Genomic DNA, 27,485 nt, shown 5'->3' with positions numbered 1-27,485 from the left:
GAAAGAAGTTCTAGTTCAATGTTCCTATGAAATATTAGATATGTTTTATGAAAAGTTATTACTCTCATTATAACACTTTTTTTTTCATTATGTTTTTTTTTCTTCCAAAAACACATTAATTTGCAAATTAGATGCAATATATAGATAAATTGTATAGAATGGGAATATAAATCTATGGACATTTTATATACATAATGCATGAAGTAAAATAATATATCAAATAATTCTGTTAAATCTTTTTACAACGTTAATAATCATCTTTGTACAGAGTTTGTTCAAAAATAGCCTGAAAATAAAGCATAGCCTAAAACAATGTTTAGGTTTTCATCTTAAAACGTTGTTTTTTCCTATACATGGCTTTTAACCTTGTGAAAAATTCCAATGGACATAGAATAAAATAGGAATTAAATATATATTTTCCTCAAATTGTTTCTTATGCTTCAACCAATGTAATGACATAAAAAAATTCACAAAACTTTTTTATGGTTCTAAAGGGATATTACCATGTGCACATATTTGATTGATAAAGTGTATGCAAGAGATGAGAAATCGATGCCGTGGTTAAAAGGAAAATTCTTGCTCCCTCTTTCGGCCATTCGTTGTATGGCAAAAATAAGGGATTTTCGGAAGGAACCACTGAGACCACCAATTTGACTACAAGTGCTTTACACGACTTATAGTTAGATTAATATTACCACACACTATTTGTGTCTAATAGTATATACGTTTCAATGTAATATATTTACATCTCATTTTCAATTAGCAGGTGCACATCATCTCCTGATAAATTTCTCTCCGCCCCTATTAGGAAAGCGAAAATGGACTGATCCAGTACTATTGAAAGCAAAGCTCATCGCGCAGTTGTTTGTTTTCACTCAGCGCAGTCGCAGGCCGGAGAGGAGGGGCGCAGGGTTGTGTAACGGTTGTGGCTTTAATCTTCATTGCTTCTTTCCAGACTCCTGCCATGGCTCTGTGCAGTAGCGTCGGAGCCTTGGCGTTACCAAGCGAGCTTATCGTTCACATATTCTCCTTCCTGTCAGACCGAGACAAGCTCCGGGCCTCGGCCGTGTGCTCTCGCTGGAGGGAGTGTCTCTTCTACCCTGCACTCTGGACGGAGCTCAAGCTGCGCGTCGGTGGCGGAACCAACGGCGGAGGATCTGGATCGGAGCAAACCCCGCGATTAGAGTTCCTCATGCGCAAGTTCGGCTCGTTCGTGCGGGAGCTACAGCTGGAGTTCGCCCCGCTGGACGGCTGTCTAAGCCCGCTGCAGCACGGAGTGGAAGCCGTCGAGAGCGACCCGCAGTTCGCGAAAGATGCGATGGTGACATATTTGGATCAAGTGTTGTGTGTCCTCGGCGGGCTGCGTAATAACAGGTATATGGATCTGGGCATGGTTTGCATGCACTGGTGTTGACATTACACCTCATTTCTTGCCGCTTTGCTTTGCTTTGCTTACATTTGATGATCACCAGCAGCCATAAACAAACCCTGCGCATTACGTAACGCTCATGTCAGAAGCATCGCATGTCTGCCTGCTTTGTTGATATTCAAACCGCTATCACCTCCTATGACAAGCTGAACTAACTAGTACCTGTTTTATTCTCAGTCTCACTAGTAGCTACCTATTCATAGGATGCTAGTTACTGTTCATTTAATGGGAGGTAGCTACCTTTTTTATTTGAGCTATTTCTGCATTATAAGTACAATGCACTTAATGTATACAAAAGTAACTCAAATCGGTGTTTCTATCTAAGTATAAGTATTTATAGTTTTTATGTAGTATTTATGCAGTTGCTACAGGGTGAACCGTAATGTATATTTGATTAGTAACTTAAAAAAAACTAGTACCTAATAATAAAATAATTAATAGTGAAACTGAAATACAAAGTGTAATGCATTCTAATCTAAAGCATGCATCTGTAATTTGATGGCGCAATTTGTAACAATTACCACTAATGGTTGTATTGGGAGGATAGATGATACTGGTGATTAATAACAAACAGTACATCAATCTGTTTTCTAGTGAAACTGAAAAACATTCTAGTTACTTTTGGTACTAGACTCGGAAAGAATAAGCACTTTAACAGAAAATAAATGTTAGTTAGTTCTAAGGAGTAAATAAATGTTCAAACTCCCACAGGCTTACTGGATTGTTAACATTCTAACAGAACCTTTAGAATCGTACAAAACAACATTTAAACAAGACTGGCTTTGTATTTCATTCTGTTTCCTGATGCTGATTCTAACCTACAGTTCTGTTTATGTACAACAGAGAAGCTCTAGAAGAACTCGTAGCCCAGCACTTGCCATTTAAACAACAGGCTTTAGTTTGAAATGTGCACAGAACAGAAAAAAAGAGAGCTGAATATAGGTTCTTTGGTGTAGAAAGAGTTTGAGAATTGTTTTTATCACACAGTTAAACATAAGAATAGTTTGAATTGGTCATAAAAAGACAATGTCTGTTGATTTTGAAGTTTTCAGGAACAATGTTTTTGTGTTGTTAATTCTAGTTTGGTGTTGTAGTGAATAAGGCCAGTTCCTCATTGTTTTGGTTTCATTAATTATTTGATTATTGATTATATATTTATATTTGGCGGTCATTTAAAATGGTTAATTTTACATTATACACTCTTCTCATGTGATTTCATTTAAGACACACATGAATTGAGAATGGAATATCTGATATCTGTTTGTTTGCTCTGGTTTGTTTATATTTGCAAGACACGAGACTCACACTTCCTCTTTTTTTTTTTTTTCTCCTCTCCAGAAACATCCAGAAGCTGAGTCTCTATGGGGACACATGCATTCTTCAGGATGACGGCATTTTGGACAGCCTTTACCTCAGCCAGGTCGACCAAGGGGGCAAGAAAACGAAAGAGTATGTTTTAAAGCTACCTTTCACTCTTGTAATTACAATCGTATACTGAAATGGCACACTCTGTAAGAGAAATCTAATCAAGGAAGCTGGCTTTGCAAATATTCTGATTATCTTGTTAGTTCTAGGTATAAGGAACTCGTTCTGGTTTGGGCTGAATCATGAAGCTTGTATTATTAGATTGTGCTGGTTTAAACCCTGTGAGAGATCTTTTTGACTCTGTTACCACTTTAGGAGAAATGAACAAAGTTATGCCAAATACAGTTTTGTGCATTTTTAGCAGTGGAATACTAGCTTATTGCACAGTGTATAGACATTATACTTTCTTCTGTTTAAAAATCATATTGCTGTTGGAAGCAAAAAAACAAAAACAAAGAAATGAAGGGAAAAAAAACTGTTACATGATATTTATATTTTGTTTAATTCAAAGAGTGTTTAGTTTTCTGTCACTAGAGGCATAGAAATTAAGCACTTCACCTTTAATCAGGCTGTCATTCAGAGTTTCATGTGTATTTTTTATGTATATATATATATATATATATATATATATATATAATTTATATTTATATTTATTTATTTTTTGTGAAAGTCTCTTATGCTCACCAAGGCTGTATTTATTTGAAATAAATAAATAAATGCACAGTAAAAAGTCATACTGTGAAATATTATGGTTTTATTATTTTTTAAATACTTATGTAATATAGCAGCCGTCCTTAGTAGTCTTTAGTGTCACATGATCCTGCAGAAATTATTTAAATATGCAGAGTTTATTGTCAACATTTTAGGTTTTTCAGGATTCTTTAATGGAACAAAGTTCAAAAGACTAAAAATCAGAAAATGTATTTTGTTTTTAAGTTTTTACTATAATTTTTGATTAATTTAACACATCTTTGCTAAATAAAATTATTCATTTCTTTAAAAAGAAAAAAAGACTGACCCCATACTTCTGAATCATAGTGAGTGTTTTTCTCTCATTGTGCTGCCTTTACATTTATTTAACTTTAAAAATGAATGTCTTAATGCAAAGATTTATGACTATTCTACTTCATCCAGTTGTTCGAGGATCTATTAAGAAATGTTTGTACTTTGCTCTAAATATATACAAAAATAATTTCCCCTTCATATAATATCTATTCTATATAATTCTATTCTATATAATATATTTGCTGTTACTACTTGGTGAACTGTAATGTATATTAGTAGACTTTTTTTTTCTGTGTGTAAAATGTGTAGGTCTTTACTGTCAATTTTGATTAATTTAGTGCATCCTTGCTGAATAAAAGTATAATTTTTTTCTGACCCCATTCTTCTGAATGATAGTGAGTGTTTTTGTCTCAGTTGTGCAGCTTTTGTTTACTTGACTTTAAGAATTTATAACGTGTTCTACTTTCAACATCCTGTTGTTGTAGGATCCAGCAGCTCTTCGAAGAGATCCTGTCCAACAGCAGGCAGTTAAAGTGGTTGTCTTCTGCGTTCATGTTCGGAGTGGTGACCCCGTGCTCTCTGGCCTCGCTCTCCAACCACAGCACCAGCTCCCTCGAGCACCTCAGTCTGATCGACAACCAGCTGCCCAGCCTGATTTCCACCATCGAACTGGAAAGGCTCATTCACCTGCAATCTCTGTCCCTAGAATTTTGCGACTTCACCTCAGATATGTGCCGTCTTCTCGCCTGCGGTGACCGAGCGCCCCTCCATCGCCTCTCCCTTTTGCTGAATGGTGCTGCTTTGGACGTCAAGCCTTTGGATGGTACCGCCACGGAAGACGATTGGAAAGCCCTGGTCCGTCGCAGCACCAACCTGCGCGTCTACATCATGGCGATGGATGTGTGCAGCCAGGACCTTCTGCGTGTGCTGAAGCCCAGTTTGCCCTTGGAGCGGATCCATCTGGACAGCTACAGCTCATTGGTGACGGATGGTGTCCTGGAGCTCATCTCGCAGCAGTATCACAAAACCCTCAGCCACTTCATCTTGATGAGAGACGATGCTGGATTCCCAGACCTCAGCGTCAACCGGAATGAGGACCCACTGGTTCTCCTCGCCTGGCGCTGTGTGCACCTCGCTGTCTTGATAATCCATGGTAAGTAGAGATTTTAAACTTTCACTTGCCGTTGACAATTCACTGATTTAAGAAATGGGATTAGCCTTTCCATAATATCCTTTTCATCCAAAATTACTATATCTGAAAACTCCTGTCTATTCGAGTTGTAGTTGTTGTTGTTGTTACTGCTGCTTTTATGTATCAGGCTTTTTTTTTTTTTTTTTAATCCTTTCCAAAGGATTTACAAAAACAATAATACAATAGCAAAATTTAACATTTCCCCTCTACATAAACCTTTATGCCAAAAATTAATAATTAAAATGTATAATAATAATAATAATAAAATACTGCTGCTGCTGCTACTACTACTACCACTACTACCAATAATAATAATAATGATATTAATAATAATAAAAAATTTGTACCATGACTAAAATACACAACACAAACACAACACAGGTGATTTTATTTTTTTATTTAATGTATGTGTGGGTAAAAAAACAAATAAAAATAAATAAATATTAGTTTTATTGTTTTAAATAACCCTGCCTAGAAATATATATATTTTTTTTAATGATATTTCAGCTCCAAAGCCTTTTTCATCACTGTTTTTTAGTTCATTTCCTTCCCATTAACAGCAGGAAAACAAAAAGGACTCTTGGATTTAAAACTTATGCGGGGCAACATACATATTTTGTCATGACTGTATTTTTTTTTTGTCCTGTAATCTCAGTGTACTAATTTATCAATTTTAAAACACAATTGCATTATTAATAATACATTTTTGACATGTGAGTACACTTCATTTTTGTATCTAAAAGTACTTACCCACATGAAAGTTTTTATTCAAATTAACCATTGGTACGTAAGCGTATTTTTACTTTTGTCGTTTTTCTCTCATGTCCCAAGAATCAGTGAGTCAATAAAGCAGCCTCCTCTTTTTGTGAGTAGTAGCCATTTTACCATGCATGTCCTCTCTCTCGCTCCACAGGCTACACTGTGTGGTCACACAACCTGGTGGCCATCTCTCGCCTGCGTGGGTCCAACCTCAAAGTCCTGGAGGTGTCCGAAGAGAGCATCGACTTTGACCCGGACCAGTCGGTGTACATCGAGGGCGACCCCGTCCACAATCTAGTCAAGGAGGTGTCCCTGGGCTTGGGCCGCGTCTGGCATCCCTCCATGGACAACAGCATGGTCCTGAACGAACCCACTCAGCACTTCCACCGCGAGATGCAGAGTTTCAGCGCGGGCATGTAGACACAAACGCCCTCTCTACCCCTGTGCTTGGTGATCTTTCACTAAATGGGCCCTTCTCATTTAATGTATTGTTTTTTTATTTTTATTGCTTTTTGATTTTGTTTTTGTTTATTCTTGTAGTGTGGATTTAATCCTTTATATGTGCTGTGTTTAATCAGTATTAGCTCTATATTTATATCTGTATCTATATATCCTGCTTATTACTAGGAAAGTATAGTTGGGTATTGGTTTAGTAGCTAATTGAGTGAATGGAGAGAGGGGCTTTTATACAGCTAACTTAAAAGTTGTACAGTGAGTTGTTCATTCTCTCGCTTTTGTCTGTTTGTTGGTTCCCCCTAGAAAGTGTGGCATTACCTCAAACTATCAATTGATCCCTTTTTGGCTTCTGCAACGATGAAATCCCACGTTCACGTTGACCTTTTTCTAGGGAGATTAGTCTTCCAGCCAAGGGACAGGACTGATCCACAGCAGTTACGACCCTTCATCTTTGTTCCTCAGTATGTAATTGTTATTCAGAAATGAGGATTGGTGGAAACGACGTGTTCGGGACGCAGATCCCGCTGGTTTTTCTCAACCTGGAAGTAGATGCACCTCTGCTGGTGAAACCAATCGTAGAGGTTTTTCAGTCTGGTGTATGACGCCTGCATGCTGACCGCCCTGCAGCACAATATCTGGGCCCAGCCATAGGTGTTTGTTCTTTTCTTGTTTTCTTGTGTGTGTTTTTGTTTTAAGAAGTCCTTCCTGTCTGTCTCAGGTAGGCAAAAACTATATGAAGATGAAGATGAAGGTCATGATATTTTGGGAAGAGTGAAAACAATCAGCTATTCCGTCAGATTTATTGTTCTTCTTGAGTCACAGTTGCCTTGAACTCCCCCTTACTTCATAATCAGTGTGTTTATGGCCTCGGCCTCAGTCTGTTTGGAGTTAACATTGTTGTAATTCCTTAAAGAAGTGCGTCAACTTGAGCGACGGATCATAGTTGAGGGTGAACACGCTCCGAACGGATTGAATCCAGGCCGTGGTATTTCATCTGTAAAGCATTAGATGGCGGGAGACAGACGTTTGCTTGTTCCATATCTCAGGATTCCTGCACTTGCGGTACTTTTCCAGTTGAAAGCTTTTGTTGAAGCTTCGTTCATAAGGTTGGCATGCTCGATAGGCAAGACTTTGTAGTGTTTGTGGAGGAAAGAAAGCTCTTCCAAAAGAATGCGCTTTAGAAGTTGCTGGTTTTATTTTTTTCTTCCTGTGTCTAATTTCCCTAGTTTGTGGTTCTCAGTGTGTTGTTTGCTTTTACATATATTGTATATTTGTTTTTTTGTTTTAAAAAATCATAGTCGAAGGAGGTCATGGTTACTTGCATAGCTGAAAAAAGTGAATGTCAAACTAAAGCCTTCTTGAAAGCGGCAGCGTTTTTGCTCTGCAGAATCCCCTAATTCATTAGCATATCTTTATTTTGTCGTGCTTGAATAACGAAGTGACTCGACAAAGAGCGGAGTGCTTTTTAAAAACCGTTAAGTTGCCTAGCAAATCGTTAATCGATCAGGCCTCAGAACTTCCTGTTATTTGGCGGTATCGACTACCCAAAGCCAAACCAGGTTTGAAATGGAAGCCATCGTCCCAATCTTCCTGTAAGATCTGCGCTTATGACAAAAACATCGTACAGCCAAAGCAAACCTTCGCAGCATGGAAACGATCTTTTATATGCAAGCTTATCAAGTGAGGGGTGACCTAGCAATTTAGCTTATGATCTTGTCGGGATTTGTTGTTTGTGGTCCAAAAAAGGTTTGAAGTAGTTAACCAATGAGGTCGAACAACTCTTGGCATGTGTATTAAGGGTTGATGTAATTCGACATTTTATAAATGCGACGCAGAGTTCCAGCTTGACTAAATGTTGACAAGTTTACAACCTATTGTGGTACCTATGTCAACATTGGTGAAAACGGCAGATTTTCGTGGTTGGTGGCACAGAACGTAAAAAGGGTCATTGTGGTTTAAAATCTGTTAAATTCACTCTCTTTTTGATTACACCACAGACTAAAAATTCTGTTTTCAGGTGCGTTGACATGGGTACCTAACGTGCTGTAATGAATATGTGAGAATGCTCTTAAACGTGTGCCAGGATTCTGTGAATTTTAGTTCATTTCAAAAAGTTCTGCTTAGTACAGCACCAAAAAGACAATTTCGATAAGTGTGTTCTTAAATCGGAGCTTGTTCACTATATATCGATTTTGCCGAATGACTAGTTGGCGGAGAACTACTGCGTACGACACATTACAAACTGCTAAAGCATTCATACCGTGCCTAAAACCCAGAATAGCTTTCATTTCAAACCCACGTCACTGTACGTTCTCGGTTGACCAAGTCTATGAAGCATTACAAAAGACATCAGTGCTTGCGTCTTGTTTTTCTTTGCAATCTCTCTATGTGTGTGTGCGAGTGTGTCGTGTGTCGTGTAAACGTTCAAAAAGTGCATCCATCAGAGAAGGAGGTGTGTGTTCAGTACAAAGCGTACCACTTCCTCAGCAGTGAACAGGAAACAGCCATTCTCAGGGTTACTGTTAGACATGTGGAGGAAACAAAACGGAGTCCAATAGCTCAGGCCTCTCACCATTAAAGTTTCCATCAATGAAGAATCTTTTCAACAAAGTCACTGGATTTAACTTCTGTCAGCGCATCATCTGCGTCAGCTGCCAAAGATAACGGTGATACGACACTTTTTGTTTTATATTTTTTTTCGATGTGCCCGCATGCTGGCAGAGGGCAGGGCCAATGGCTGATGGGCCGAGATGTACTACTACTACTACTATCGTATTACGACAACTACTTTTAGATAAATGTACTAATGGTTGGACTTGGGTGGTGGTCCACAGCTGTGCTGTGGCTTTGGTCAACATATGTTAGATCTCTCTTACAATGCACCTGTTTCACTGTGAAGAGTGAATGTAATTTAACTATTGAAAATCAAGGTTGGTTCTATCAGACCTATAAGCTGCTATGAGACGTGTTAGGAACATTCCACTGGGGAGTTAAAAACAAACTAAAATGGCCAAATGTCTGCATGAAATGAATATTTTTTTACTCTTTTATTCTGTTTTGGTTCGGGCAGGGGCGGGATCCTGGAATCAGCGTTCGACTGGTCCTATGATGAAATTCTTGAGCCATTTGAGAGCAAGCGTAGGTTTTTATTGACGATCGATGTGACCAGTCGGTTGTTACAACTCAGTTGGATCCCAGATTTTTTTTTTTCTTTGGTAAACGTTATATGCATTTCACAATCTCGTAGTGAGGAGAAAGAGGGCTGCTATGACCCCATCTGAGATGGTCAGTGATTTACAGGTTTTTTCAGACAGCTACCTTACCGATTATCGACCTCACGCCAGCCTTTGGTATAACGTACAGTCCGAGTTTCCACTGCAGGTCCGATCTCTAGCTTGACTTGGCCTCTCTTTCTCTTTCTCTCTCTGGTCGGCTTGCGTTAACGGCAAAGTCAAAAACTATGCAAACGGAATGCATACGATCCAATGGCTCTTAACTTGTTTATCTTTGGCTTTTTCATTTCTTTTTCTGTCACTCAAATGGAAATGACCTAACTTGCAACGATACTTGGCCTTATTATTGTTATTATTATTGTTTTAAGATCTTGATTCTTCGGAAGCCAACTCAGTTTCAGGGGCGACCGTGGGTTACAGACATGGTCTCTATGAGACTGGCCAGAAGGCCCCAGATATAAGTGGTACGAATGTTGTGCATTTGTTTAAAATCAGGACAGTTTGCAATAAAGAAGTGGCCATCATGGGGCACCAGCAGTGCTAAGACCACGCTGCTACCTTATAAACTTAAAGGGGAGTTAAATAAGATAACATAAATGTGCATATGCGTATATATATCAACGTATATACTTTTATGCAACACATGTCCGGGTTCTATTTATGAACACTGAAAAAAGTTTATAAGCGTTGTTGTTTTGCAAAAATGGTTTTACCATCTTAAATGTTTAATATTTGGGCAGGTGTGTTCTGTCTACTTTTTTGTCTCCGGTGAGCACATAGCATTGGATTTTATATGTACATCTGCAAACAGGAAGTACTCTGGCACAGGTGTGAACATGCCAGGTTGGAAGATTTTAATGAGAAAAAGTGATCTTGAGGTTCCACGATAAAGAAGTTAAACCTTTGGGAAAAAGTTAACTGACAGATATTGGGTAAACCAGCCGAATGTTGATTTGAATTAATGTTGGACGAATGCATTTTCTTTTAATCGGTAAAATAAAAGCATTAAAAAAAAAAAAATCTTGTCTGTTTATTTATTTATTTTTTTTCAATTCTGAATGGGATACTGAATGAAACTTAATTTTTTACAGTGATTACACATATAAAGCTCAATTTCTATTGATTCAAAAAAGACTTTTCCAGATCATGGAAATTAAAGATTAATATGAAGGCACGTTCTTAGTTGCTTCTTAAAATGTTCCTAAAATTGGATGTTTCTGTACTTCATAATTACTAATAATTACTTTTCTACATCTTAATCTTTAAAAACATTAAACCAATTTAATCTTTGACAAATAATGAGTAATATCCTGATACTACTAAGCTACATACGTTAGCACAATGTCTCCGCAAAGAAAACATGAAACTAATCCAATGTTTTTCAAATTAAATCTTTATTATTAATGTACATGATTTATTTAATCAGACCACCTATTTTAAGGCATGAGGCATGAAACTAAAAATATATCTGCTCCATGGACGGTTCACTGGATTGAGTTGTTGGATTCGTCAAGTTAGTTACCAAAGTCTTGTTTTAACAGCATCCTATTCACAATATATACTTAGTAGACTTTCTATATACACAGTCTGACAAATATAAGGACCTTTTATCATCTACCTTCAATTAAAAAAAAAAAGAAAAGCATCAGAACATCACAAACCTGAGCACCTATAATCCTGTTAAAAGGCTGTCTCATTGACTTTACAATTCACCTACTTAGCCTTCACAAAGGCTGCGCACTGTACCTGAAATACAGACATCGACTTGCTCTTCATAATATTAAGCAGTGGCATGTGCTGCACCCTTTGCCATGCTTGCGTTTTCAACTAAGACAAATAGTAAGATATAACCACAAGGCTACTGTGGTTACATATCGAAGGAAACACCCCCTGAGCACAACAACAGGAAGTCGGAAACAGTTTGCATGGGAGGAAGAGAGCGTGAGAGATCAGATGACATCATGAGGAGAGGGCGACTGGTTGGGAGGCTGCTCGCTGCCGGGTGGGGAGGGTCTGGGTGGAGGTCCGATGGGGAAGCTGTCAGACGAATGTCTTGGTGGTAAATAGCCCATATGTTGAGGGAGTGGCATTGGAGCTCTGGGAAACATTCCCGGGGGAAGTGGCCCTCGCACTAGTGGAAATGGTAATAAAAGCTCTTAATTTGTACTGGAAAACAGTATATATATATATATATATATATATATATATATATATATATATATATATTTTTTTTTTCAATAATTAATTTAATAAAATAATTGAATGTTTAAAGTAGCCGATACCTATCTTGTAATAAATTAAATAAAAAAAAGTATAACGAATAAAGTGTTAATAATTCAAATTGTATTAACAAAAAATTTCAAATAATCAGACAGAAAACTCTGAAATTAAGCCACCTCAAATTGCCAGGAATATCGCCAGAAATTAATTATTAATTTAATCATTTAATGAATATAAAAATTCAAGTAGCTGAGTCATATCCTGTAATAAATCTAATAAAATAATAACAAGGAATTAGATCATGTGTAATGATGATCATAAATTATATTTAAAAAAAAGAAAATTAACCAATAATATCAAATTTATCTTTATCAAATCACAAAATTAAGTTTTATCTAAATACATTTTGAAATATGCTTTTCAGTTGTAAAAAAGTCACATTGCAAAAGTAAAATTCAATATTTCAAGTGGAAAGAGTTAACTTACTGCCTATGGGGAGACCACCAGGCCCACGAGGGGAAAAGAACTCCGAAGGCCCATAAGGGCCCCTGAGTGGGAAGTGTGGGTCCCTAGGGTGCATCAGTGGGGGCATTCCCTTTAATGGGGGGCCAGGAGGTCCCATTCTTGAATTAGGATCAGGGGGCAATCTCATGTCACCAGGCATTGAGTGAGGACCCTTTAAAATAAGACATTTAAGTAATGTGCCTGACTGTACAAAAACAACGTGGTTTTCTGATCAGTCGGAGGTTTACTCACTTCTCTGCTCTCATTTTCAATGACAGATGAGCTGTTTCTTAGAAATGATGAATCTGGGACAAAGAGAGAGGAAAAAACACTCTTAGGATCTTTGAGCCAAACTCCCACTCTCACATTTTCATTCGAATTCTTCAGGATTACTGAAAAGAGAACTCATTCATGCCTTGCTAATGCTATTACATGAGCTGCATAAAAACAAGTTAGCAGGGGTTTTTTATCAATAATATTGCTCCATTTACTATGAGAATATGAATCTCAGTTTTTCAGTTTTAGTTTCTAAGTTACTATTAGGCTTGCATATGTGAGTCATATGGGATATTATTAATAATTCCACAGGTACAAATGACCTTTAAGAGGAACAGAGGAGAAGTCAAACATATCATAAAGGCTCACCTGATTTGTCCCCAAAGTATGGCTCAGGAGGAAGTGGAGGTCTAGGAGGCAAAGGACCCATAGGATATGGACCTGGAGGAGGCCTCCTAAAGGGCAACCCCGGATCTGGGAGAGGAAGACCTTTCATAAACACACATACATACATATATTTATTAAAAAAGAAAATTCTATATAATGTACATTTATTTAAAAAAATGCTATAATCAAGATTATGATTTATATAAGTAGAATTTATTATAAATAAACTCAAGATCCTTTTTTATTAAAAAATAAAAACAAAATGCATATTTTAAAAGTAAATCTAAAAACGAATACTCAAATGCCATTTGAACACATTTCATTTGGGATCAGAAAAATAGGTAAATAATTTCTAATTTTATTATTATTCTTAATATTCTACATGATAGTGAGCCTTTCAGACACTATCAGAGAAATTGATAATTTAACAAAAACGTAAGAATAATTATTGAAAAAAAATATAACTGTATAAAATAAAAAATGTATCATATTAAGCAATATATAAAAAAAAATAATTAATTCATACTATCACAACTAAATTCAAGACCCTTTCTAAATGCATTGTACAAACAAACAAACAAAAAAACTAAACTAAACGTTTGAAAATGATTGGCTCATGAACACCTAGGATGTAATGGGAATGACATTTTAAAAACAGTGATGTCCTGTGCTATTCACACCCGCAGTATAAAATCACTAATCACTGCTCTGAACCTTTAGTCCACAGCTCCTGAATCGGCAGTATTCAGCCCAACAGTGAGGAGCAGCAGAGGGCAGTGGGACAAAGCCTGACGCACAGTCCAAAAACACAGAAACGTCTAGAACAAAGAAGGCCCAGTTCTGGGACTCTTCAAAGAGCTGTGCGGCTGCGTCAGCCACCTAACTGAGTTTGAGTTTCAGTAACAGAAACACTTCTCACCTCACACACAAGAGAGTTAAGTGCTTAACATAAATAAATCAATAGCAAACTGACATTGACATCTAGCAAATAAGCCTCATTAACTGCATAATCTACATTTGATTTAGTTTTCTAAAATCTTTTTTTCTGTGAAGTCCATTTTTTTTTGCCTTACTGTACCTTTAAGACTATGTAAAAGAATTGTTACGCTTGGCTAAACTATTGATATGTAGAATAGGCAGTCATCATTTTATTATGCTTATGGTTCTACTATTAATAACTCTTGATCTTTAAGAGCTAGAGAAGATTTTCCCCCTGCTACAGGTCAGCCACAGCAGTGGGAACATCACTGTACCTGAAGGGGGGGGAGGGCCCCTGCGTTCCCTGTCCCAGGAGGGAGACAACGAGCCACTATCAGAGTGAGGGCCACTCCGCTCAAAGTCTGGCCCACCACTAGGGGGCTCTACCACGCCACGGGATGCTGGTTATGTGACAGTGAGAGTGAAGGAAGATGAATGGAGTGGAGAGAAATGGCACATAAAAATGTTTGAGGAAGTTAAGGATGGAAAGGCGAGGAAAGGGAGGCAACCAACAAAATATCAACGAGGGTAATGGAACACAAAAAGACTCATCTATACTCAAACAGACTCATCTAAATTCAAACTTGGGGAATGATTTGCTTCCCATGGTTTAGTATGCATTTAAACTGCAAAAATCATACTAGTATATCCTGCGGGTCTTTAATTATTAGTGATATGCATAAACTATTCTAAAGTAAATAAATGAATAAAAAACTTACAGATACTAAAGCAGTTTTCGAGATAGCACTGGATATATCTATCTATATATTTAAATGCATTTACACTGTGTAACATTTAGTAAAATGTCAATAGTTGTGTGTAAAAGATAAAATAAAACGGGCTCTTTCAAAATCTGAATATAAGTTTGGGATCTCTTATGCTCAGCAAGACTGCGTTAATTTGATCAGAAGTACAGTAAAAGCAGCAATTCTGTAAATAAAATGACAATTTAAAATACAGGGTTTCCTTTCTATTTGTACTCCAATCTTCAGAGTCACATGATTCTTCAAAAATCATTCTAATATGCTGATTTGCTGCTCAAGAAACATTGTTATTATTAATGTTGAAAGATGTTGTGCTGCTTAATATTTTTGAGGAAGCTGACTTTTTTCAGTATCAAATTAATTGATTTAAAATACAAATACCTTGTAGCATTAGAAATCTCTTCACTGCATCTTTGCAGAATAAAAGTATTAAAAATCTTACTAACCCTAAACTTTTGAACGGTAGCGTATAGGTAACTGTTCAAATATAGAAATTTCAGAAATATCCAATTATTTACTAAACAATACTGACACTGTGCCAACAATCAAACCTGTTACACCCCTAATGCAAACATATTAACTATATCTCATGGGAGATGAACTGGATTCATGCATGTAATACACACAAACACACAACATATAACTACACAACTTAAGACTGAGACTGCAAAGAATGAATCACATTTTTCATTCTAGCTAGGAAACTTTTCCCAGAATTCAAAAAGGGAGGGATGTGTGTATATCACCTCTGCCTGGACCCATGAAGGGAGGTGAGATTCGAGGGGGTCCGTCCATTAGTGTAGGAGGGGACAGGAAGGCCCGTGTTTCTGAAGTTGGTCTGTTAAGAGGAGAGTGTCCATATGGAGATCTTTCACCTGTGAGATGGGGAGATGCATAACTAGTGGTTAATACCATTTTAATCATAGACATGTGCTAGCCATAGGAAAGTGAAGAGTATCTGACCTCTAAATAAAGGTCTGCCCTCTCGTACATCCTTTTCAAGAATCTCAAACTTGAATTGGGCCCCAGTCAGCCTGCAATTGTAAACATATTAATATGTATGGATAGATATTGCTTCTGCTGTATATAAAACACTACAGCAAAAATCTCTCTAGTCAATCTCACTTCTGGCGGAGATGAGAGTTTTCTCTCTTGACCTCAGCCAGGTCTCGATCCGCTGCCCTCGCAGCTAGCTATAACACAGACAACAAGAAGAACAGTATAAAAAGAACTTCTGACACAATAAAGCTACTGATGAATGGTACAGATCAAGTGGTCTGAAAACAACTTACCCAGTTATCATGAGCCTTTTTCTCATGAGAAGTAATCTGGTGGGGAAAAAAATACAAAATAAATATGATAAACTGATATAATATCAGTATTTATGAGATATCACTTTCATTTGTGGTGTTAAAAAATAATAATTCATGTAAAATATTTATATAATTTAAAAAAAGTTATTTTTTATTTATTATACAATCTCATATTGGTCATATATAATATATCATATATATTATTCTATTATACTGTGTGTACATATACATACATATCTAACCATCTATCTCAATTTATATAATTAATTAATGAATTATGATATGATCCTCATGTCAGTCACATAGATCTACATCATAATGACAGACTGATATAAGGATGTGATGTCTCCCCCTAATGTCAGTTCCAAAATCTACAGACAATTTAATCAACTGACAATGCACATTTTGTGGTTTTAGATTTTTCTTATATTTTATACAGCAAATTCTGTATAAAAATAATATTAAACATATTCAGTGTGGGTATCATCAGCACGTGCCACTGAAGAACCTTTATCAATATTTATGACGTAGAGACGTTGTAACTCTAAGTAGCATTACTAATGTGTCACCTGATTCTTGTAGGCCACTGATGTCCGTTCCAGTTCTTCCTCTAGGTCTTTGGCTCGTTGTCTATACAAACACAGTGAAAGAGACTATAATGTAAACTTCCTGTTTTTGGTGAACGTTCATTATGCTTCAAGTTTTCTCCCCTTCTCAGAGACCATTTCCTTTGATTTTATCACATACTATATCATACTTAACTCGACTTCCTCATGTGTGCTAAACAATCTGCTCTGACCTGTAGGTGCTGAGCTCCTCTGCAGCAAAACTGATCTTCTTATCTGCCTTGTTGAGCTTCTCCTCCTTCTGTAAGCGCTCCTTCTCCTCCACTGTCAACATCCTGAAAAGAGTCAAAGAAATAATTCAAATAAATAGCATTAGTTTTTGAATTTCCAATAAAAAAATAAATAAAAAAACTTCAGAGACACTGAATGGAGTGTAATGATTTTCCACGGTCCAAACCTGTGTAGTTTGAGTTCATTCTCCCGGTACATCTCAGTCATGATCTGGAGTTTCTGCTGGAGTTTCTGGCTTTCACTAGCATAGCTGGCACTCTCTGATTCCAACACCTCCTTCTGTTCCTCAAGCTGTTTGATCCCCTCTGAGAATACAGAGAAACAAGAAAACAAGTCTTCATTTACAGTCTGTAATCAAGTTCATGTTTGATATATTCCGGCCAAAGAAAATCAGATCAACTTTTATTACTTATAATACTTGCATAGCAGTGGTTTTCCTAGAAAACCATGTAGGAAAGCAATACATTGTGATGTTACGATTACATCAGCAATTTAAGACTACAAATCGACAGAAAATGTAATTGTAAGGTGCCTAAAGATTCACATTATGAATGAATAGGTCACATTTTCTTTCTAAAATTAATCAAAAAACATAATTTTATATCAAAATAAAAGGTTCATGCATCAGCACCTTTTTCAACTCTAGTGGAAATGTTTACCTTGGAGATCTTCTTTGGCTTTAACTTCATCTGCGAGTTTGGCGAACACTCTGTTCTTGTCCTCCTCCATGGACTTCAAGCCTGCACTCATCTGTGACAAAGAGGAGGACCAACTTATCTACAGCATTATATCTGATAGCAGCATATCTGCCTATTCTGGATGTAGACAGATGTTATTAATTTATTCTGACACATAAGGGTTGTGTTTCAAACCCCAGTGAGCTGCCATACTAGACAGGATGTCATATTTGTTATCTAGGTGTTTCACTAGGTTTGAGACAACCAGGATGTAAGTAAGAGTACCTTGGCCGCTTCAATAAGTTTCTGTACTTTTTGCCTCTGATGGAAATCTGCAAGCACAAAAAACTCATAAGATGACACCTCAAGACCTGACTTCAAATCAAACTAAGAATATTCCCAAATGAACCACAAGAGTTTGAACCTGAACGGTCTCCATTCTCATCCCTAGCTGCATTAGTGCTGCCGTCAACGCAGCTCTCGTCCTCAGAATCCCAACCTCTCATCTTCAAAAGGCACTCTGTCAGTGACTGATACAAGAAAAGGAAAGTACTGAGACTTGCTACTGCCAGTACATCCATGACATGCTGCTGTGACTGCACATATAACATACATGAGACAACACCATTTAAAACAATATGAAAGCACCTCGTAGCAGATCTATAAAGGTGGAGCTGGGGAAGGTGGAGGGTTTCTGAAGAACGCTGCAACTGCTACAGTGAGCACTAGCAAAGTATTTGAATGTTTCTACAGTTGTGTCACATGAATGATTTCATTATGTCAGACCTATCGGTTTCATGACAGAACTTTGTATTTTTACCATGATGTGCACTAGACTTTGTCAATTAAGAATTTCTTGTTTTTAAATTCTTCTGAGCAAAATTTTATTAAATATAGGTCATTTAAGAACGTAAAAATTTTATTTATGTTGTTTTGACATTTTTGTGTACATCTAATTTTAAGTTACCATATGGTTTCAGTATTTCTTTTTTAAGAAATTAATGCTTTTATTCAGCAAGGATGCAAAGTGACAGTAAAGGCATTCACAAATAAATGCTGTTCTTTTGATACTGAAATAAATATGACAGTTCCTGTTTTCTAGCGTCTGGTCTCATTGAGCCTGATGCCATTGTGTTTTTTACCTGGATGCGATCATCCTTATTAGCGCAGTCTTCCAGCATGCCAGTATGAGATCTTTCACACATTTTCATCTCCTCCTCCAGCTCACCCAGACGTTCACCCCAGTCCTCTGCCTCTTGCACCAGCTGTATGAGTGAAGAAAACACAGGTACTCCTGTTAAAATTTTTTTTTTGATCCGTTCATCGTCTCCAATCTAAGAACACTAACACAGATCTCACCTGTTCTTTACTCTCAAGCAACATTGCGTGCTCCTCTTTGGCCACCTGCAGGTTTTTCTGCAGTCGCTGTGTGTTAATCTCATGGATCTTCAGCGTTGTGTTGTCCTACAGATGGAGAAAAAGGGTAACAGCATAGAATTACAAATGATTGTGTTTTAAAAGGAAATATGAATAAAACATGCATCATACACATAGTCAATACCTGTTCTAACTGGGACTTTCGTTCTTTAGCTTCCTCTTCTAAATTTCTTAAAATCTGCTCAAGTTCAGCAAGCTGTAAAACAAATATAAATTTTTTTTGGACAGATACAGACAACTTAAAGTGCATCAAGCATGATTAAGGGTAGCTTGGATGTGTAAAGTGAGTGTATCTGTATGTATGACAACATTACCTGATCTTCTTGTTGTTTTCTTGCTTTGTTTTGTCGGGACAGCTCTTCTTGCAGCCTCTCGATTTCCTTTTTAATTTGTGCATTTGATTGTTCAAGTTTCTGTGACGCCACCTAAAAGTAGTATAATTGGATCAGGCAACAAGTGAAATGGTCAGGGAGACACATTTTATACACATTGGTAGCTAAATAACTGCATGTTATAAACATTAGTAACAGCATGTTTTTACAGGAAGATTTGAGACCATAATGACCATATTTACCTCTAAACTGTCTTTTTCTGCAGCTTGTGCAGACATGCCTTTGTTCTGTAGTGTGGACTCTAGTTTGTCAAACTGTTGAGACGGACAGACATTGTTTAGGAGGATTGATTTAGGAGAATGCAGTTATACAAGCATGCATGTGTATTAGGTGTTCATATACTGTAACAGTATTTCTCACCTTCTGTTTAACCTCACTGAATGTCTCCAGCACTTTGCACTTTTCATCAAGCAGTTCAGCCACTTTCTGCGCCATTTGCGTCTCTTTACCTGAAAACAAATCAACAGACAGGATCAGTTGAGAGCTGACAGTAGAGATCAGATAAAACAGATAATGAGGATAGGTTTACAGCAGATAAAGAGATGGAAAACACTCACTTGCATATAGTCGACTTCTGATCTGCAGAACAAAACAGAAAAAGCTCATTCAGTGAAATAACACTCATAAAGTGTGCATTTTTGTGTAGCAGTAATAAATGACTTACAGACTGAATGAACCTGCAGCTGAACAGAAGCAGTGTCAATAAACCTAAAAATCCAGTGAAAACCACAGCTTCCCATGGCAGTCCATACAAGTCAGGACCAGGCCGGATATCATCAGGAAGTGAAGACACAACCTAAGACACAGAAGTTAAACACTTATATGAATTCTCAATAGAAAGGGAAGTATAAATTAAGCAACTTTACAAACACTTATATTATGAGGCTTTTTTTAACCCTCTCTCTGTCACGTATACAAAAGTGCACAGGATGTTCTATAAACCTAAACCCACATTCACATGATCAAACACAGAGACAACTTTTAGTAGTTTCACATAAACGTTCATTATTACTTCTTAAATGTAGCAGTACAAATAATTATAATTTATATCACACATTTATGCTAAGAATATTTGAGCACTTATTACTTTACTGTTACATCACTTGTCATTTTTACAGTCAAGAAATCAAAACTATTGAAATAAAATGTATAAAGGGTTTCTAACAAACTGAGATGTGTTTTAAAATAGATTTTAAAAAAAGAGAAAAAAACTCCTCCTTTGTCACTGACCTACAATAGCTGACCAAAACCAATAACACTAAGATAAAAAAGACAATATACACACTACACCTCTAAACACTAAAACTATACTGTCATAAACTGGTAAACAAGGCCAATAAATGGCAGTTGACGACACTGTAGATCTTATAAATCAATAAGTTTAATAAAATCACCCAAATCAATGGTAATGTAAGATGGACTGAGCAACATGTACCAGATGCTTCAATGCTAACAAGCTATATGTCTTAATACAAAACAGTTTACACAGTATACATCTAATTAAACATTTGTAAACACTGCATTAGAATAAATTATGAGTACTGTGATAGCTGACTTATTAGAAATATATATGACACCTGCTATAAACACTAATGCTGTTTCATAATACACACTGAGCCACATACATCTCTGATTTTCTCCACGGCGAGAGTGTAGTAAATCTTCGCTGCTCCTTTCATGTCAGCCGCTTCTGTGACGACCGACTCGGCCTTAAATTCATCCGCCATGATTATATTCAAACTGAGTTATTCTATATTCTGTAATCTGTTAATTTATCTGTTGTTATGCCATGGTGCCGGACGCTGCTCTACTCTGACGGCTAGTGCGCACTGCGCTGAGAGGAAGAGCGCACTCGTGTATTTTAGGGAGGATTCGTAAAGCATATGATCTTGTGTTCCGAAAATCTAAACCAAACGTCAGTGATATTTGTTTTGATATCTTTTAAACAATAAAAATATATAATTTGTTATATAAAATAAGACTGTTTTGATTTTATGCGAAAAATGTAAAATCAACTAAATTAAACACCCCTACAAAGATCATGGTTTATTCCACACGTCACCAATTGCTGAGTGCCACAAAGTTCCGTTCGAGTTTTAAAGAGACAGACGTATCTATTATTCTATAGACACCGAGAGTGAAGCTTACACGCTAAAATATGTGTCATGAGCTGGTTATGAAACGTCACAGTTCTAATATGGGCAGGTATGTTTCATTAGTGGGTGTGTCAGTTAAATATATCTCTATAAACAAAGGTCATTGATCTAGAGACCGGTTGAGCAGCTCAAGTCTGTCTGGATTCAACTCGAAATTACTATTACTTTGCGTCTGCATTAAAATGTAATTTTTTATCTATTTACCAGTTTTTATAGCTTATTTAGTTGTAGAGACAGTAAATGTTTATCAATATCAGTCAACTTGCCTTGAGTGCAAAATTTGACACTTTTTGGCGATATGTCAAGACAGAAAATAGACTGTAGGTTTAGTCGCTGGCAGTTTCTACGAATAGGGTACAAAATATTGCATAAATATTTTTAAACAAAAAAAGTGGCTTCAGAAAATGTTGATTGTCATCTTAAGGAGCTAAACTGAATATATGAATTGTTGTATTTTCCTTGTAAAATGTTGGAAATGTATCATTTAGATTAACATTTACTGCACATCTAGGTAAAAACCCAACACAGATTTAGGTGTAATTTTCTATAAATAAACATCATAATTAAAAGGTCGATAATAATAATACTCATTTAAATGTACCCTAATGGAATGAACTGAATAGCCTATCAAATGTTTTAAGCCTGACATGACATTATTGTGTTATTTCTATTGTCCAGAATATCTATATATATATTTTTCAGGATTTTATGTAAAAAAAAACGGACAGGCTACTTTTAGCAGGCTACTATTCTTAATTGTATTTCAAACGAAACACTCACCTTTTTCACTATAGATGCAATTTCATTCATTTTGACTTCAACAAAAACTGCCATTTGATAAAACTGACCTTCATCTGTCAAAAAGAATAATAATAATAAAAAAACATGTAAGATTTTACAATTTACAATGTATATAATGTGTGAAATTTCACCCCTCAAAATGTTTTTTTTTTTTTTCAAGATGCGTCAGACCCACAGGAGGATGAGTAAATGATGACAGAATTTTAATTTAAGGATAAAATATTCCTTTAAATATATATATATATATATATTTAAAGTTGGTACTATTCTGTGATTCAACATGCTCCTCAGAAATAAGACTGTGGTTTTGGAAAGCTTTCTTGGTTTCAGAAAAAGTCCAGTCCTCTTGCTTTCTTTTTTCCTGCTCAACAGTCTGAACATCCTCCACATTAGCTCTGTTCTCTAAAAGGTTCTTTTCTTCAGGGACTGGCTCATTTTGAGGATTGCCCAAGTCTTCGGTAACTTGATTATTTTCAGCCTCTGTTGTGGAGATTTGTGTTTTCTTATTCACATTTAGACATGCTTCACGAAGAACACAGTCATCCTCGCTGATCCCTGTGATGAAAGAGTGGGAACATCACTTATGGGGACAACTTTTACATTACCATCACTCAGTAAGAGTAAGATCACAAAACCTAGATTTCCCATTCATCACATAGGCTATGCAGAAACTTTTTGTCCCATGCAATATTCACCAAAATGATTAAATCCATTATCTTTCATGCTATTATTATTTTGCTTTCTACACTGTTATTTGTTATCACTGGTGAATATTTCTTTATTAGAGAAGATAAGAGGGTAGATATTCTTTAGTATGATTCTTGCCAGGAGAACCATTATCTTGTTGAATATTTCCCAGTTTTGTGTTCATCTCCATATGGCATTCCAACAGATGTTCAAAGTCACCAAGTTCATCGAGGTCATCATTATCTTGACCTGTATTAGTGTTTACCATTTTGAAATCCAGCCATAATAACTTCTGGCATCTAAATAAATCTAAAAGATCTTCTATATTCTGTTCACACATATACTGATATAATTTGTATATTCTTCAGAGGTTTCTCTAGGATGATTGACAGTATTTTCAGGGCCTCCCGGTTGTTTTTCATTTCCCTGTTCTTTATCTTCTGTATTCACCGCCATGTCACCATCATCACTTTCCTCCCTTTGCTTGATGCTTTCTGAATGGGTTTGATGATCCTCATAGTTTGCTGTGTCATTCTCTTCTTTTTATTCAACACTTTGATTTTGATCATGCATGATGTTATGTGAAGAAATCATTCATCAATTCTGTTTCTGTGGATGTTTTATATCCATCTGGGTCTTCAGGTACAGCGTTAGGAATATTATCGCTGTCTGCATTTTTTGCTAAACTGAGATCATGACCACCATCTTTTAAATCACCAGACCCATTAGACATGTTTAGCAAAGGTCTTTTTGTATGTGTTTCCTCTGTTCGACTTTCATTTGTGATTTGTGTGTCGTCCTTGATCTTTTGTTTCAAAATAATTCTCTGTAGGTTCGGAAACTGTACATGAGTCCTCTTGCTCTTCATAAACTACAACCACATCATTATTTTCACTTACTGAATCTGTATTCTTGACAATACTTATACCTGAGTTTTCTATTACCAATGTTTAGGGATGAATTTGACTCAAGGTCTGAATACAGATTTTCTTCACTATGTACAGTTAATTCATCTGTTATAATAGTGTGATTATGATCTTTCATCAGGAGGATTTATGTTTGTGTCCAGTTTATGTTCATTGCTCATTTACATGTGCTTTTGAAGATGATAACCTTTCGTCATGAAATGTGATGTCTTTTGGTAATACTTTTTCTAATTGTGCTTCATTTCTTTCCATAACTAACTTATCTTTTCTGTCTATAACTGACTCATCATTTTCTCTCGCTATACCTTGGTCGCCTTCAGCTAATTGTTTTTCATTATTATATTCTGACAATGCATCCACAGTCGGTTCTGAATTTACAACTGCATTTATGCTTTGACCAGTTGTGAAAGTCTTAATATGTGAGTCGGTGTACAAATCTACAACATTTAATTCTTGTATATTTTCATAATGTAACTCAGAATCTGTCTGAATATCTGATTCTGACAGTTCAGATGTATCAGCACCAGTTACAGGATCTGTGCTAATTTTATTAGAATAATTTTCTAATGTCATCGGCTGAATCAGTCGAGTTGATTTTGCTCTAAATACCTACATCATTTGTATTATTTGCAGACTTAACTTAATCACCATGTTGGGTTTTAAAGTCTTTAGATAGATGCATCTATATCTCTAAAGCCATCAGATGCAACACTGTCTTTTAAAGTCATTGTTCCATCAGATAAAGCCTGAGTTTCACTAAGTAAATCAACATCCTTGATTCTTGCTTGACAACATCAGATATTTCAGTGACTGAGTTTCACCTAGTACGTCAACATCTGTTGAGTTTGTGTCCTGCTCATAAATATCAATTGACATTTTATCTTCTTGATCCTTCTAATTAATTTGTTCCTCATCAAAGTTTTCCTTACCTGGATTTTCTTTCTTTCCTGTCTTTTCCTCATTGCTTTGCACATCTCTTGTATCTTGTTTCACTTTTCCTTCAAAAAAATCAACATCATTTTCGCTTTTAACTGCATCTTCTTCCTTTTCTGTCGTTTCAGTGGTCTCAGTATTTGTAGCAGATCCAGGGCTTTCTAGTTTGTCATTGCCTCCATCATCTTCATCATCTTTAGTTTGCTCTTCTCTGTAAAGTTTTGTGATTCTGTTGTACATATTTCCGTACCACCCCACCTGTTCCTTTTCTTTTTCATTTTCTGTTCTCCTGTCCTCCAAGGGACCATCCTTATTTTCCACACTGTCTTCTAGGTTGTTTTCATCTCGCTGTTTGTTGTCAACCACATCCATGTTCTGACTGGGGTTAAGAATGCTTGGGTCCTCCATGTTTATGTCTTCATCTGCTTTCTCAGCTTCAGGTTTAGTTGCTGCTTCAGTATCGTCTTCACCAATGTCCAAGACATCTCTATCTGTACTTATCCAGGGGCTAGGCTGCTGAGATGAGGTATCTTCATCTTTTATTGATTTCTTAATATTGTCTTGTGTATCAGTTTTTAGATCCTTGTTTCCAAATCCAAAAGCATTGGTGAGTTCACCCCTGATCCAACCAAAAGTTCCAGAGTTCGTCTTCTCCTCCACATGGTTCTCCTCAATATCCATCACTATCTTTCTGCTTTTGAAGGATTCTTCACTGCTCTCATCCTGTGGTTCATCATTGCTTTGTGCATTCCTGCCAAACCATCCACTAACAGCAGAGCCTATCCAGGAAGACCCACCTTTTTGTGTTGTCTTGGGGCTGTTTTGATCAGAAACATCTTGAACAGAAACCTGTCTGGGTTCACGCTCTTCTGTTTCATTTGGTTTATCTTGGATTTCATTGAAATCGGTTTCTCTTGACAAATCTTCCAGATCATCAAATTCAGTACTTCGTTCAATCACTAAACCATTTTCATCAAAGCAGATGAAGTCAAATTCCTGAGGAGAAAATTTAAAGTGTTTCATATGTTCTTGGTTGAGACTTTTCTTACCAAACCTGAATACATGGAAAAATTAATTCTGTCAGATAATTAACATTAGCTACACCACCTTATTTGAGTCAGATTCTGTACACTGTAAAAAGCCTTTAATAACGCAAATTTAATCTAATGAATTGATGTAATATAATGGATCTAATGTAATAGAAGTAATAACAGATCTTTTCTTCCATAATATGACATACATCTGTGAAAAGGATTATCAGAAATAAGTTGTTTTTGTTCCTGTAACTGAATGTATTGAGGTTGATTTGATCATTTTAAGACATAATTAAAATAGCTGATGTAGTCGTATGACATGAAGCACATTTTTCGTTTTTTAAAAAGTACATTAAAAACTTTTAATGTACATTACCTGGGTTGGCACCTGGATTTCCTTTTTTTCATCAATAAACAGTTGATCAACTTTGATGGCATCTTTTGGGAACAATCCAGACAGCTTTTCAATCTGCAAAATAAAAAATATCTGGAATATTATTAAACATAATGTTTATATGTCAGGTTAAGTAAAGCACAAATGTTGTATATTGATCGTACTTTACTGATTTATAGCATGGATATTTTAATCAAGACAGAACCAGAAAAAGATTACTCACACTTCCTGCCCAGAGATCATTTCTTTTCCCAGTGAGTTTGTAGTAAACAGTTATTATATCTCCTGTTTTGAAGTTTAGAAATCGGCAATCTTTAGCACTGTGGTCTCTCTGTGCCTGTACATTACTTATCATGCCTGAAGAAATGGATAAAAACTTAAAGATAAGAAAGAAATAACTTGCACATGAATCACATCGACATATTTTGCATGAAGGCATATAATCATAAGATAAACAGTAAACACACATCACAGTTTTAGTCTAATATTTTCTTTTACACTTATATGAACATAAATAATAATGATCTTACTTTCACATTGGGGGTCTCCACATAATTTGTATTCTGAAATCAAACCCAAACCCTGATGTAAATAACCGAAGACAATATGAAACAAAATGTATGCATGTACAGCTGTCATGTTTGGATTTATCCAGCAGTTTCACTTCATCACATTAGATCAGTTCCTTTATGTACATTTCCAAATCCAGTAGTCCAAGGGAAAGACAAGCTAAATCCCGGCGAAATGTCATTCCCGCTGTCTTGTCACAGAATGAGCCAATGCATGGAGATCACAGTCTGACACACAGAGATTGGATTAGAGGTTACTGTCAGTAAATCATTAACATCAACACACGCCACATCACAAACACACACACTGAACCAAAGCCACATTCAAACTGATAAGGTTTCACAATGTTAGACCACAAGCAGTAGTACTTTTACATTGTTTGGATTTTACCTGTGATACAGTGAGTAATCCTTCTGAAACAAGTATAAGAAATGCTACCCCCATTAAATTATCATTATGTTAGAATGTAACTATGAGACATAAAAAGCAGTAATTTATAATGAATACAAATTTTGAATACAGAAAATAACCTGAACACTCTTAGAAGAAGGGTTTCCCAGTGCAGTGATTCCATAAAGAACCATCTTTTTGGTTCCCAAAGAATCTGTCAGTGAAAAGTTTTTAAAATAACTTTTTTTTTCTACATTGTTTGAAGAATATCTTAACAACCTAAATAAAATTTTACCACTAAAATGATCTAGAACCCTTGTCCACTATGAAGTAACTTTTGTGCATTTGAA

The 27,485-nt window shown here is 36.2% G+C and overlaps 2 protein-coding genes across 6 annotated transcripts; one reads left to right on the top strand and one right to left on the bottom strand.

The window, feature by feature from the left end:
- The first annotated feature begins 860 nt into the window (after positions 1-860).
- LOC128031752 (F-box only protein 33-like) lies at positions 861-9,457 on the top strand. The gene is made up of 4 exons (XM_052620140.1): positions 861-1,374; positions 2,768-2,878; positions 4,285-4,952; positions 5,905-9,457. The coding sequence occupies exons 1-4, from the start codon at positions 965-967 to the stop codon at positions 6,168-6,170; spliced, it is 1,455 nt and encodes a 484-aa protein (XP_052476100.1). The 5' UTR covers positions 861-964; the 3' UTR covers positions 6,171-9,457.
- A 1,357-nt stretch (positions 9,458-10,814) lies between these two features.
- Positions 10,815-26,946, bottom strand: LOC128031748 (melanoma inhibitory activity protein 2). 5 transcript variants are annotated; one of them, XM_052620129.1, is made up of 28 exons: positions 26,706-26,946; positions 26,399-26,532; positions 26,158-26,250; positions 24,744-25,743; positions 22,181-22,254; positions 19,909-20,040; positions 19,802-19,823; positions 19,605-19,693; positions 19,427-19,498; positions 19,167-19,277; positions 18,977-19,048; positions 18,775-18,879; positions 18,558-18,680; positions 17,840-17,945; positions 17,701-17,747; positions 17,398-17,488; positions 16,905-17,043; positions 16,681-16,782; positions 16,451-16,511; positions 15,861-15,896; positions 15,694-15,761; positions 15,532-15,602; positions 15,315-15,443; positions 14,080-14,205; positions 12,809-12,928; positions 12,416-12,468; positions 12,146-12,335; positions 10,815-11,570 (listed from the first exon to the last, which is right to left on the bottom strand). In XM_052620129.1, exons 1-28 carry the CDS (start codon positions 26,812-26,814, stop codon positions 11,389-11,391), a joined length of 3,657 nt encoding a protein of 1,218 aa, XP_052476089.1. In that variant the 5' UTR covers positions 26,815-26,946; the 3' UTR covers positions 10,815-11,388. The 5 variants fall into 5 exon arrangements, with proteins under 5 accessions (XP_052476089.1, XP_052476090.1, XP_052476091.1 ...); XM_052620130.1 differs by having other exon boundaries at positions 12,809-12,913; XM_052620131.1 differs by lacking the exon at positions 14,080-14,205.
- Between the last annotated feature and the right edge of the window lie 539 nt (positions 26,947-27,485).

This window comes from Carassius gibelio, chromosome A17 (assembly GCF_023724105.1).
Source record: "Carassius gibelio isolate Cgi1373 ecotype wild population from Czech Republic chromosome A17, carGib1.2-hapl.c, whole genome shotgun sequence".
NCBI lineage: Eukaryota > Metazoa > Chordata > Actinopteri > Cypriniformes > Cyprinidae > Carassius > Carassius gibelio.
This window is presented reverse-complemented; position numbering and strand designations above follow the sequence as displayed.

Excerpts from the sequence above, each read along its gene's own strand:
- LOC128031752 (XM_052620140.1), top strand. The coding sequence starts at position 965 with ATGGCTCTGTGCAGTAGCGTCGGAGCCTTGGCGTTACCAAGCGAGCTT. Across the intron at positions 2,879-4,284 it reads GGGGGCAAGAAAACGAAAGA|GATCCAGCAGCTCTTCGAAG; the intron begins GTATGTTTTAAA and ends CTGTTGTTGTAG. Across the intron at positions 4,953-5,904 it reads CGCTGTCTTGATAATCCATG|GCTACACTGTGTGGTCACAC; the intron begins GTAAGTAGAGAT and ends CTCGCTCCACAG.
- LOC128031748 (XM_052620129.1), bottom strand. The coding sequence starts at position 26,814 with ATGACAGCTGTACATGCATACATTTTGTTTCATATTGTCTTCGGTTAT. Across the intron at positions 19,694-19,801 it reads CAGAAGTCGACTATATGCAA|GTAAAGAGACGCAAATGGCG; the intron begins GTGAGTGTTTTC and ends ATTTGTTTTCAG. Across the intron at positions 18,681-18,774 it reads TGCTTGAGAGTAAAGAACAG|CTGGTGCAAGAGGCAGAGGA; the intron begins GTGAGATCTGTG and ends TCACTCATACAG.